The 13,770-nt window shown below is 39.7% G+C and overlaps 1 protein-coding gene across 3 annotated transcripts in view; it reads left to right on the top strand.

Annotated features, from left to right (window-relative positions):
• lsm11 (LSM11, U7 small nuclear RNA associated) overlaps positions 1 to 13,770 on the top strand; it is a 74,626-nt gene that overhangs the window by 17,421 nt on the left and 43,435 nt on the right. For all 3 annotated transcript variants that reach the window (XR_010002688.1, XM_062970229.1, XM_003223479.4), the window contains exons 2-3: positions 10,298 to 10,437; positions 13,556 to 13,639. Coding sequence is in view for 2 of the 3 variants with exons in the window: in XM_062970229.1 (XP_062826299.1) it covers positions 10,298 to 10,437; positions 13,556 to 13,639 (224 nt within the window). In the remaining variant the exon portion in view is untranslated. The remainder of the gene's footprint in view (positions 1 to 10,297; positions 10,438 to 13,555; positions 13,640 to 13,770) is intronic.

Raw genomic sequence — 13,770 nt, 5'->3', positions numbered from 1 at the left:
GTGCTCTAACTGGTGTAAGAAAAATGACCTTAGAGTTCTTTGAGGGAGCTCTCGGGCAAGACTTTATGTGAATTCTTTTCAAAATTGTTATATATCCCACTAGAATACATGTATCTAGCTTATGTCAGGAGGTGTAGCAAGACCATAGAGTTAATACTGTTTGACAGCACTTTAACTGCCCTGGCTCAATGCTATGTAGTCAGGAGTTAGGTAGTTTGGTGAAGCACCTGTACTCTTGGCAGTAAAGGCTAAAGATTTTGTAAAGCTTCAACTCCCATTATTTCATAACATTGGACGATGGCAATTACAGTGCTGTCAAGGTGCATTAATTTGACGTAGATGCACCTTGAGACTTTCATATAATCCATACAATCTAACTTTCTGTTACATTAAGGCTTTTCTGTGCGTAGTGTATCATTTCCTGCTAGTACATGGGATGGAAATACTACCAAGGAGAATCTTCCATTTCTTAAAAAAATTAAAATGACATTGTTTTATTTTAAAACATAATAGCAGTAACAATAACATCAGATGCCAATGTCCTTTTTAACAAGCTTGGGAATTTACAGTTCAGTTTATCTGAACTGAAACAAGTACTGGAGTGCATGTGATTCTACAGAGAGACTGGCTAAATAACATTTCAGTGTTTCATAGAGATTCTTGTAATGTTTCATCTCAATATATTTCACATTTTATTTGTGTTTTATGCTGTAAGTTGTTTTATACTTTTCAAGAATGATTTGGATGTTTTATCCAAAATGCATACTGGGATCCCCCCCCAGCCTCCAGTTTTCTTATGATTTTGGAAGATATACTTAGACTACAGATCTGTGTTTTTTCAACATGCTGGGAGTACTCAGGGCACCATTCTTTGTTTCACCCTTTTCCTACTATTTTGCTGTTCATGTATGCTCCAAAAGGATTATTGGAGACTATTCTGATTGCTTTGGCTGTTGTAGGCAGGTTCACACACCTTGCATTAGATTAGCCCCCCCCCCCCCGCCCAATCTTAAGGTTTTATTGACTTGTTTATTGCTAACATGCTGTCTCAACACAACATTGAGTGTCTGTGTTTCTCCCAGTGTCAATAATACTTGTAAAAACCTGTTCACTAGACAGAGGACAAGGTCAAAAAAAGGAAGGGGCTGAATGGGCATAAAAAGACTTAGTGGAAAATTGCTTTTTTCACATGCTTTGTAAACTGCGGTTTATCTGTACAGGCAGTCCCTATGTTATGAAAAAGTTAGAGATTCGTTCATAAATTGAATTTGCATGTAATTGGAACAGATACATTTTTAAATGTAACTCCAGCCATTTTTTTTAGTTTTGGATAGCATAGGGAAGTGTTAACACCCTTGTAACGTTTGTTCTGCTCTCTGCGCCCCTGTTCAGAAGATTTCACCTCACTTTCTGATCCTGTTATTATTGGATTTTGAAAGATTGGATTGTCATGGAAACAAGGATGATGATGATGATGATGATGGTAACAACAACAACTTTATTCTTATATCCCGCCACCATCTCCCTGAAGCTTACAGACGGCACAAGTTGCCTAAAAACAAACATAAAAGTGAACACTATATAAAATATAATAAAATAAAACACATGCAACATACAAAACATCAATTCAGACTTTTGAAAGATTGGATTGTCGCAGAAACAAGGATTATGATAAAGCCTTAGTGGAAACACCTTTCCCCCATGATACAGGAGTTAAATTTCCTTTCCTAGGGGTCAATTTCCTCTCACTTTCTGTTGTCTCATCCCCATTTGTAAGTACATAAGTGGGATGTTTGTAACTCAGGGATTGCCTGTACCAGAAAAATCAAGAAACCAGAAAGCCAGTATGTTTTAAAGAACTAGAAAAGAGGCCAGACGTTTTCTGTGTTTAAAAGATAATGTGTCAGAAAACATCTAGAGAGATTCACAAGATAGGTGCTGTCACTGGAAAGCCCTTTCTCTGTCAGCAAGCATCCTAATTTCAGGAAAAAAATTGTGCAAAAAGTGGAATCATTAGATACTGAAGTAGAGCAGTTCTTTCAGTAGTGACAAGAAAATGGTGTACATTTTATTCTGTGATGCCAGTATTATAGTTTCATCAAGGCAAGTGATTGTTATTTCTATAGTTATAAATTACGGGTATAAAAGATTATTCTATACAGGATAGATTAAATGAGATGATCTCTGCTGACAATTAGGGTATTTTGTTACTCAGGTGACATCTATCTGCCCTAAACATTAGCTCTTGTTTAGTGACAATTCCTGAGATAGCCTTTTGATAATCCTTTTAGAACAGAGGTATTAAAGGATGTGGTTTGTACTGAAAAACCAACTGTAGAATAGCTAATTATATCCCCATAGGCTGCATAGATGATTGATGATAAGTGCATGATATCTAAAGCCACAGAAAATAATTAACCCGCAGAGCTGAGCATAATAGTTTTTAATGGTGAGGCACATTTCACACGGGGTTTTTTTTTTTTTGGGAAAAAATAGCTAACCTACTGTTTGTTTGTGGTGAACTGTACAAGATATGATCAATAAAAGGTGACAAGAACATTCAGTTGTTTTGGGACACTCTTCCTTACTGGAAAAAAATCACCAACAGGCCATAAGGTTGGCATACATAAAATTAAGAAGCCAACATATATAAAGATGAAAAAAGAAACAAAACTGAAGACTTCATCCCACTTTGGGGGTGGGGGTCGAGTGGAATCATCTTTTTTGTGTGGCATTTCATTGAGTTCGTTATTTAAATAAGACAGAGAATCTACTCACCCCCATCACACAGGATTGCTTTCTTCCCTTTCAAGCTCAACCAGTTCAAGGATACCAGCATACTTTTCAGGTATCCTTTTTGAGGCACCACTTTCCATGGGGTTGTTCTCCTGGTAGCCACTACTACACTAAAGGAGATAGGCATCCTTTCCTTTTTGAGACATCACTTTCCATGGTGTCGTTCCCTGGAGTCCCTGCAGTAAAGGAGACAAGTATCCTTTCCTTTTTGAGATGCCACTTTCCATGGAGTTGTTCCCCTGAAGCCTCTGCACTAATGAAGATAGGCATCCTTTCCTTTTCGAGATGGCACTTTCCATGGTGTTGTTCCCCTAAAGTCCCAACACTAAAGGAAACAAGCATCCTTTCCTTTTTGAGATATTACTTTCCATAGGATCATTCCTCTTAAGCCTCTACACTAAAGGGGACGGACATTTTTTAAAGCACTTTTTTCAGTGGGACTCGTCTTTAAAACACTAATGGAAACAGAAGGAGCATTAGCACAATGCCCACATGAACACCCACGCTGAAGCATCAGAAAGTAATTGGACAATCCATCACTTCCTATCACAAGGAAAAAATACCTGTATTTAAGCATTTCTATGCGCAGGGAAAGGAATGGAGTCGATTTCTGCCTGTCTTTGAAATCCTCCCATTTCTGCACACTGTGGAGATGGAGTCCCATGAGCAACCACTGGAAGCTGTCCTGTGTCTTTTGTTGGCCTTCGTTTTTGAAGTGGATAGAAGAGGGTAAAAATGGAGGAAAACCTCCATATGATGAGGTTCTTAAAACACAATGGGCTTTACATTCCCAGTCCTGACTGTAGTGAAATGAAAAAGAAAAAAAATACAATTACAGATTCAACAAAATAGTCCCCCTAAAATTAATTATAATCGCATATTAGTACATAGTTAGATTTCTTGCTGCTCAAAAAAACCCATCCTTTAGAGCCCATGTTAATTTGGGAATTTGGCCAACTCAGAAACATTAATAATCAATTCTTCCATCTTCAGTGTTTCAGTCCCTTCCCAAGTTTGAGCAAGCAATTTTCTTGCTACTTTTCCCGTATAGTGAAGAAGTAATCATAAGTCTTTATTTATATCCCGCTTTTCTCCCTAAACGGGACCCAAAGCAGCTTACAGCATTATATAAAAGACAATACAAAACAATATACATATGTAAAACAATAACTTATAAAAACAAATTTACAATCTATATCAATCTATATCTCTATCTATCTATCTATATAATAAAAGTGAATGTTTATATGTATGTATGTATGTGGCAGCTTTCTGATTGGCCGGGCGGAGTATGTGGCAGCTTTCTGATTGACAGCCACTTTCACAGGCCACTGGGACCACCAGGAAGGATGGACCTGGACCAGACTTGGCACACTATAGACACCTCCAAGGTCATTCTATGTCCTGGTGCCATTTGGGGGATGATGGACCACGGATGATGGGATTTGCAGTACCTTCATTCACTTCCTGAGACCACTGCAACTGCCAAAAATTACAGAACTCGACCAAACTTGGCACATTTATCCCAAATGAAAAACTTTACATGCTGCAACTGTTTGGGGGAGGATCGGCCAAGGATTATGGGATTTGCAGTTCCTTCACCCAATTCACCTATCACAGACCACTGCGATGCCCACAAATGACGGAACAGGACCAAACTTGTCCCACATAACACCCATGAGGCATTTTACGGCCTGGTGCCGTTTGGCCCAGGATGGACCACGGATTATGGGATTTGCAGTACTTTCCATTGCTTCAGCTCCAACAGACCACTGCAACGCCCACCAGTGACGGAACTGGACCAAACTTGGCACACAGAACCCCCGTGAACCCCTTTCCATCCTAGGGCATATTGGGGGAGGAAGGACCAAGGATGATGGGACTTCCAGTACCTTCTCTCACTTTTTTACACCAATGCTACTGCCATGAATCACAGAACTGACCCAAACTTGGCACACATATCCCAAATGACACACTTTACATGCTGCACCACTTTGAGGGAGGATGCACCAAGGATTATGGGATTTGCAGTATTTTTAAACTCTGTGTCTCTTGGAAAAGAAGACAAAGGTAGATTTGATGACAGCCATAAAGGGGATTTAGCGAAAGAAGATACGGGGTAGTTGACGGTCAGTTACGCGATACTTACTGAGGGGTATCGGAGGTCTAGGGGGTTGGGTTCACGGGCGAGGGGTAAGGGGGACAAGGATAAGTTAAGGTACAACAATGGTATAGCAAATCTGTGATCATCCATTAGTTTAGCGACACTACAGTGCAAATTGTTATACCTGTTTGTATTTTTTTTATTCCTTTTTTCTATTTTATTCCTTTTTCTTCCTTTTTCTTCTGCGGTTGTATATGGATACATGTTACTTTAGTTACTGTTTTTCACTTTCATTAATAATAAAAAAAAAACGAAGATAAACTCTGTGTCTCTGACAGACCACTGTTACTCTAACTCATGACGGATCAGGACCAAACTTGGCACACATACCCCCCATGATCCAATTTACGTCCTGGTACAGTTTGAGGGAGGACATACCAAGGATAATGGGACTTGCAGTACCTTCACTCACTTCCTGAGGCCACTGTAACTGCCACAAATGACTCATCAAGACCAAACTTGGAACACAAAGCACCCATGACCCACTCTATACCCTGGTGAAGTTTGGAGGACTATGGACCATGGACCATTGGAATTGCAATACCTTCACTCACTTCCTGAGAACATTGCGACCCCCACCAATGCCTGAACAAGACCAAACTTGGCACATAGAGCCCCCATGTCCTACTCTACACCTGGGTGCTGTTTACAGGGGGATGGACCATGGATGATGGGACTTGCAATATCTTCACTGGCTTCCTTAGAGCACTGCGACTCCCACCAATGATGAACCAGTACCAAACTTGGTACACAGAGGCCCCATTACCCACTCTACATCCTGCTGTAATTTGGAAGAGTTTGGACCATGGATGATGGGACCTGCAGTATCTTCACTCCCTGAGACCACTGCAACCCCCACCAATGTCTGATCAAGACCAAACTTGAAACATACTGTCCCCATGACCTACTATACATTCTGGCGCTGTTTGGAGTGGGATGGACCATGGATGATGAGACATTCATATGGGAGTTGTAGTTCACCTGCACCTACTGACCCTGGACCTAGACTAACTTGGAACACAGGTAAACAATGCCTTTCTCAAATGACCCGGGCACCGCTGGGTCCCCAAGCTAGTCCATAATAAAAGTGAAAAATCTGTATGTGTGTATGTGGCACAGGTGTCCGCTCACACAGCCAGCCTCCGGCCTCCACAAACAGGCTATAGTTTCCAGTGCTGTGGAGCCACCAAGTCACTCCCTCACCTGACATTGCAAGTTATAGTGAGCCCCATGAACATGCAGCCCAAACCCTGCCAGTGTCCTCCACAAACACTATTCCGCCCCCCACCCAAGTGAAGGCTTTCATGCGGGGCCCATTTCATTCTAGATGTTCTGTTTTTCCTCCAGAATGGACATCCCAGGGTTCCTTCATTTGCATGACCCCGCCCACCGCCTCTACCTTAACCCTTTCATACCGTTTCCTGATACACAGTGAACAGAAGAATTGATCAGCAATTGAACAAGAGGTTAGGGGAGAATTCACACCATGATTTACAAGACTTGTGCTTGACCTGTTCACCCAACCAACAATGCATCTGGACCACAATTGCCACGGATGATGGGACTTGCAGTATCTTCACTGGTACTGTGACCCCCACCAACAATAGATAGGGATCTAACTTGGCACAGAAAAGCCCCATGATCAACTGAACATACTACAGGGGGTAGTGGGAATGGACCTTGATTTTAGGAGTTATAGTTCACCTGCATCCACAAAGCACTGAACCCAGCTGATGTTGGATCTCGACCAAACTTGGCACACAGCCCCATCATGGCCAATTGTGTACACAGGCCTGGTTTCAGGTTGATTGACCTTTGCTCTGGGAGTTGTAGTTCACCCTTATCCAGACAGCACTGAACCCAGCCATGACGGATCTGGACCAAACTTGCCACACAGACCCAACATGGCCAACTGTGCATCCAGGCATGGTTTTGAGGTGATTGACCTTTGCTCTGGAAGTTGTAGTTCACCCTTATCCAGACAACACTGAACCCAGTTGACGACGGATCTGGACCAAACTTGCCACAGAGATGCCCCATGACCAACTAAGCATACTGCAGGAGTTTAGGGAAATGGAGCTTGATTTTGGGAGTTATAGTTCACCTGCATCCAGAAAGTACTGAACCCTGCTGACATCAGATGTCGACCACATTTGGCACACAGACCCAACATGGCCAATTCTGCATACAGGCCTGCTTTGTGGGTGATTGTCCTGGGAATCTTGAAGTTGTAGTTCACCCTTATCCAGACAGCACTGAACCCAGCCAGCGACGGATCTGGACCAAACTTAAGTGATATTTCCTAACATCCCAAAACAAACATAACCTGGGCATCGCTGGATCCCCAAGCTAGTAATAACATTTTAAATATCTTATGTGGGGTTAAATATTATCTGTACATAATCTTCTATAAGTTTTCTATTAAATTACCACACAAAGTATCTCTTTGGACCGCATCCTCCCCCCCCCCCCATACCTCCATGGGGCACCGTGCGCAAAATTTTGAGTCTGCCTTATCATATACAGTAGAGTCTCACTTATCCAACATTCGCTTATCCAACATTCTGGATTATCCATCGCAGTCTGCCTTTTAGTAGTTAATGTTTTTGTAGTTAATGTTTTCAATACATCGTGATATTTTGGTGCCAAATTCATAAATACAGTAATTACTACATAGCATTACTGCACATTGAACTACTTTTTCTGTCAAATTTGTTGTATAGCATGATGTTTTGGTGCTTAATTTGTAAAATCATAACCTAATTTGATGTTTAATAGGCTTTTCCTTAATCCCTCATTATCCAACATATTCGCTTATCCAATGTTCTGCCGGCCTGTTTATGTTGGATAAGTGAGACTCTACTGTACTCTTTTACATGTTCATTAGAGTTAGAATTTTCAAAATTTGTGTAACCTGTCAGTTTTCTGAAATCCATGAAACTTAAAGTTCAAAATAAGAATGTAATATTTTAGTCACACATGTGGATTTCAATACGTCAATAATTTTAATTACACTATCATTTTAAATTTTATGTCATATGTTGAGATAGAGCTCTGTAAAATAAGATATGGATGGTTAATGTTGCTTGTCTATAATTATCATACTTATTTTACAAATAACATAATGCTTAGGTATTCAGTAAAGTATTTCAAATATCCACATTTCTTGCTGTTTATTAATTGCATAATAGAAATGTATTTGTTTTCTGATTATGTTCCCCCAAAATATGAGCATTTCTGGATTTTGCATAATGGTATTAAGCTCCTGATAGCTTAATCTTTTCATTTGGGTTTTGGTGTAAGCTTGTTGGCTATTGTGTTGAGCTTTTTCGAGCTTTTTGCCTCCCCACCCCAGATATCTTAGCTGGTAAAAATCTGATTACTTTAGGAGACAGTTTTACCTATAGCACTTTGTATTTTTGTGTGATTATTATGGGAAGGAGACATTCACAAATACCTATACAGATAGTCACACTTCTCATTCTTAAAATCATAACACCCTGCCTTTTTAGATATATTATTTTAGAAGTAGAAAAGGAAGTGTAGAATTGTCACAAAGTATTTGATTTACCCCAAAACGTGTCAGAGTTTTATATAATTTGGGTCATTTCTTATGTGAAAATGAATAAGTGTTTGTAGGAATCATGTCCTATCTATGTTTGATCAGCAGCAATTAAGACACCTGCTAAAGATTGAGGGCTATTAATAGAGATTGAGTAAGTCTTATGTTAGTGGTGGTGTTGTAGTAGTGTTGTTGGAGTGTTATGTGTTTGCATTATATGAAGATGCTGTGATGGTGGCAAAGATGGTATTGCTGCTGAAAAGCTACTGAAGTGGAACCGAAGAGAGGTTTGAAGAGGTTTGAAGACGGAGAGTCCAGAAACCAGAAAGGTTAAAGCTTGAAGATAAGAAAGCTTTGTTTTTGCTGCTGATAAAAGCAAAGGACTGTGTTTTATGTTTTGTTTATATAAATCTTTCTTTACCAAAGTACAGTTTGTTTGGGGGTTTTTCTCCTTGGACGAGGGTGCAACTTCTGCAGAAGGGGTTGAAAGTTTGGAACCCAATTTGCTAGCTGCGACAAAACGTGTTATTTCTTTAGAAGCGCCTTTGTATTTTACACCTTCAGGAAATCAAGAAACATCATAATCTTTCCCTCTTTGCAATAATTTTGTAACTAAATAAATAAATGACAAGATGTAGGCTTCTTGTTTTCATAATTTTTGTGCTAAGTTTCTGTGTATGTATTGATAATGTGTGGTTTGAAATTCATTAAAATATAGGGTGTTCCAGAATGATGGGGGCATCTGGTGGCACAGTGTGTTAAAGCGCTGAGCTGCTGAACTTGCGGACCAAAAGGTCCCAAGTTCAAATCCTGGGAGCGGAATGAGTGCCCGCTGTTAGCCCCGGCTCCTGCCAACCTAGCAGTTCAAAAACATGCAAATGTGAGTAGATCAATAGGTACCGCTTCAGCGGGAAGGTAACGGCGCTCCATGCAGTCATGCCGGCCACATGACCTTGGAGGTGTCTATGGACAATGCCGGCTCTTCGGCTTAGAAATGGAGATGAGCACCAACCCCCAGAGTCGGTCACAACTGGACTTAACGTCAGGGGAAACCTTTACCTTACCTTTAGAATGATGGGACCAATTGCAAAGCAGTATATTTCATGATGGCAACGTGTTACAAATGGTTTGATGAATTACTAACCATTTTGAGTCAGAAACATTTTAAAAACAATACCGTGAATTGAGAATATCTCATTAGGCCTTATGTTGCAAGGTTGCCATCTTGCACATGACTGAGGCTAGGGGCTGTTTGTGTGCTAGGAGAGGCATCTAGTGGTAACTCTAAGCCCTGTTCTTCCAAATAGTAAGAGTTTCGTTCATGGGGAGTCCATGGTTATTGTGAGATAGTGATTTCAGATTGGTTCCATCTTTTCGTTATTGTGGATTTGCCCGCTTGGTAGTTCCCTACAACAGCAGGATACACAGGAATACAATCATTTCCTTGAAAAGTATCAGGGCTGTATGATTCTCAGCAATGGAAGTAATTATTATTTTCAATTAGATTTCTCTTTAATATCCTTTAGGTTAAATCCAGGATTGTGCTATGAGACTTGTGATTTCAAAACCGAAGTTTCATTCCTTTACTTCTCTCCTCCATGTAACTCTGAAATCTACTCCGGAGGTTTTCCCATTCTCCTGGAGTAGATTTTGAGGGCATGGTGAACCAATTCTGTTAGTAGAATTACTTCATGGGATCTGAACCCTCATTCTTCACTTTTTGCTTCACCACATGTGTTTCAGTGGCAGGTAATGGGAGATTATCTTTCTTCCAGTTCATGAAGGAAGCCCACTTGGAGAACTCCACCGCTGTGTCCGTGATGGTGTAAAAGTCAACGTCCACATTCGAACTTTCAAAGGGCTTCGTGGAGTCTGCACTGGCTTCTTGGTTGCATTTGACAAGTTCTGGAACATGGTAATTATTGTCCCTCCATTTGTGTGGGTTTACAACAATTATATGAAAGTCTCAAACAGTCCAGACATTAAGTGTGAGTTGCCAGAACCTTTAACTAAGGCATTCATATGTAGTTATACCTTTTTAGTGTAATTGATATATTTCAGTTGGATTGCATTCATTTCTTTCTTATAGGATATATCACTTCCATTTTCTGTAATGTGACCTTTTTAAATACCTGTGCATTTGGGATTTTCCTTTCCTTGAGGTTTTCTTCATGATTTAATCTAAACTAGACATTTTCATACAGACTATTGTGTCCCTGGGCAAGAGATGTGTGAGGTCTTTGTCAAAGCAAAATAATAGTCTTTACAAGTTATATTCAGTTTTAACATGTCTTTTTAAAAAGGAAATATTGGCTGACAAAAGTTACAATTTGATTCTTTTTAAATATCATGGTAGACTTTCACATTTTTGTTACATTTGATTGATTTTGGGGGAGTTTTGATTTAGATATCAAGGGCTCAAAATGTATTGGAAAATTGTAAAAAAAAAAAAAACCCAAAAAAACCCTTGCTACCAAGGCCTGGGGTCTTTCAAACCACCCAGTGAGAATCTTCTGATATCCAGGACAAAAAAAGTTCAAAGCGGCTCTGAAAACAGGTGTGTTTTGCCCATAATAAAAGTAAGTATTGAACTGCTTTTTCTGCCTGGCTCTAGTTTTGGAGTCATTCAAACTGGTATTCTTCTTAATATCCCCAAATACATGGATAATGTACTCATTTTCTCTATACCTGAAATGAAATACTTTTTGAAGATTTTCTGTTATATCTTACCACCAAGGAGGTGCGGTGGTGCAATGGGTTAAACCCTTGTGCTGGCTGAATTGCTAACCTGAAGGTTGGCGGTTCAAATCCGCGAGACAGGGTGAGCTCCCGTCTTGTCACCCCAGCTTCCTATGCGGGGACACGAGAGAAGCCTACCACAGGATGGGCAATGTCTTTGTAGACAGCCGATTCTCTCACACCAGAAGCGACTTGCAGTATGTTCCCAAGTTGCTTCTGACACAATTTAAAAAGTCCAACAAATGGGAGGAATAATCCTTTGTAGCAAGTTGATCCCCCTGAGCCCCACTCCAACTTTTGATCAGGATATCATCACGGAAAGATGGACAGTAGAGTTGCTATATTTTGTAGCTGATCTTCAGAACCTCTCAGGCTGCAATAACCTATAGCTGCCAGACAAAACTAAGAGGAAGAGCCAAGAACAAGATATCGTAGGTTCTGGTTGGAGATAATAGGAAGTAGGTTGGGCAGTGAATCTGATGGGCAATTAGATCTGGAGGCTACATTTCTGCTCCTGGAATTCTCCATAGATTGCAAAAAAAAGAAGAAAAAAAAAAGAAAAGGAACAGATCAAATCATGACAGCACTGGGTAGAGATTCTAATTCTGAAAAATGTATTATTAATTTTGTTAAACAGCAAAGCAGGGGAAGCATGCAACCTATTTAGGAGGTGAATTGCCATTCCAAGAGTTGTGAGAAGGAAATATTTCTGGAAAAAATTATAATATATTTATCCATAATTATCTGGGCTTTACTGTAACAAATCATAGATGAGCTAAATATAACATACTGATTTCGAAGTAGTCTGAAGAGAAAAGCATTGACAAACCCAAGTGGTCAGATTAGACAACAAATAATGCACTATTAAACTTGTTTGTGCTTCACACAGTTTCTTGCTTTTCAATCAGTTAGAAGTACAAGTAGTTAAGACAAAATATAGTAAGTTGTGTCCACAGACTTGCATAAATCCTTTCATAGAACGTAATGTTAGTCGTACATAATTCGATTTTTCTCAACTTGGAAGGTGAACTGATAAAATAGTGTAAAGAGTGAGATAGTGGACCTGAAGGAACTACAATTATACCTCAGCAAAAGAAAGTGAAATTTTTGTGTATTTCTGCATGGCAGAAAACACAAGGGACCAGATGTCCCTTGTGGTCTCTTCCAGTTCTATGATTTTGGAAGTGCCAAATAAAATGTACTCACCTGAAACCCACTGCAAACAGTCCATAGGACGTACAGCCAGTTTCTCAACCAAAGCACTGCTTCCAGCCATTAATCTGTCACAAGAAGTATGGTTCCCGTCCCCTTGATCAGGTCATGTAAGTGTTATTTATTGCTATAATTGTATTGTTTTACTTTGCTTAATAATGTATTATTATGTTGCTATGTAATGTTTGTGTTGTTTTTATTATTGGAAACCGCCCTGAGTCCCATCCGGGAGATAGGGCGGTATATAAATAAAGTATTATTATTATTATTATTATTATTATTATTATTATTATTATTATTTATTACTCCAGAGTTTCCAGGATACTCCAGAGTGACTCCTGATGTTTCATAGGTGGGCAGATGGCTTAGGCTGGATCTGTGGCAATACAGTGTCCACATATCAGAAAGATGGAGTGCTGTTTCACCAGCCAGAATGAGCTCCCTGGAAGAGCCTTGCTGATATTATTTCTTCTAGTGATCCTACAGCCAAACATCCTATTATGATCTCATTAAAAAGTGATGTTGCCAGCAAGGCTTTGTGAAGGAGCTGCTTTTGGCTAGTAAAACAGAGGCTTCAGGGCACTGGTACCATTGTACTGACTGCCAACCAACTGTCGGGATGACAAAATGGCTTCGGGGTGCTCTCATAGCATATCTGGGGCAGCTCTATAAGGTATTAGTTCAAAGTTTTTGTCTGGTGTAAACCTAGCCCTGATCACACTACTTTATTGAAGTATGATGTACAATATTCATGTTAGCTGCTGATTTGATAAGAAGTCCATATTCTTTCTCTGCAGAGAAACTCCTCCTTTGACATCATATTTTTAACATAAACTATTCAGGAAGCAGATAAGAAGTTGTTCTATCCCTCCTTTTTAATGTTTGGAAGCCCTTTTCCAGTGACAGCAAGGATTACCAGAGTAACTATTTTATTTTATTTCCCATCTTTATCCTGAATGTATTTATGTATACTTAAACCAGTAATACTAATTCCTACTGTTTTTTGCACAGGACCCAAATGTTGTGTTGCAAAAATATTATATGGTACTTTCTGATTTTTTGTCTTATTCCTTGTTATCTAGGCCCTGACAGATGTAGATGAGACTTACCGAAAACCTGTACTGGGTAAAGCTTTCTATGTTGAGCCACAATTAACCCTCACCAGGGTAAGTAACAATTCTGCTTGTTCACTGACTAATTCAAACTTACTAAGTTCATTTATGTTTAAAAGCACAATTTCACGCAGGCCATAAAGAGCCATTGGAGGAAAGCTTAGCTGGTTTCAACAGAAATGTAT

Source organism: Anolis carolinensis, chromosome 2 (assembly GCF_035594765.1).
Source record: "Anolis carolinensis isolate JA03-04 chromosome 2, rAnoCar3.1.pri, whole genome shotgun sequence".
NCBI lineage: Eukaryota > Metazoa > Chordata > Lepidosauria > Squamata > Dactyloidae > Anolis > Anolis carolinensis.
The sequence above is the reverse complement of the archived record's forward strand: the minus strand, read 5'-3'. Positions and strand labels throughout refer to the sequence as shown.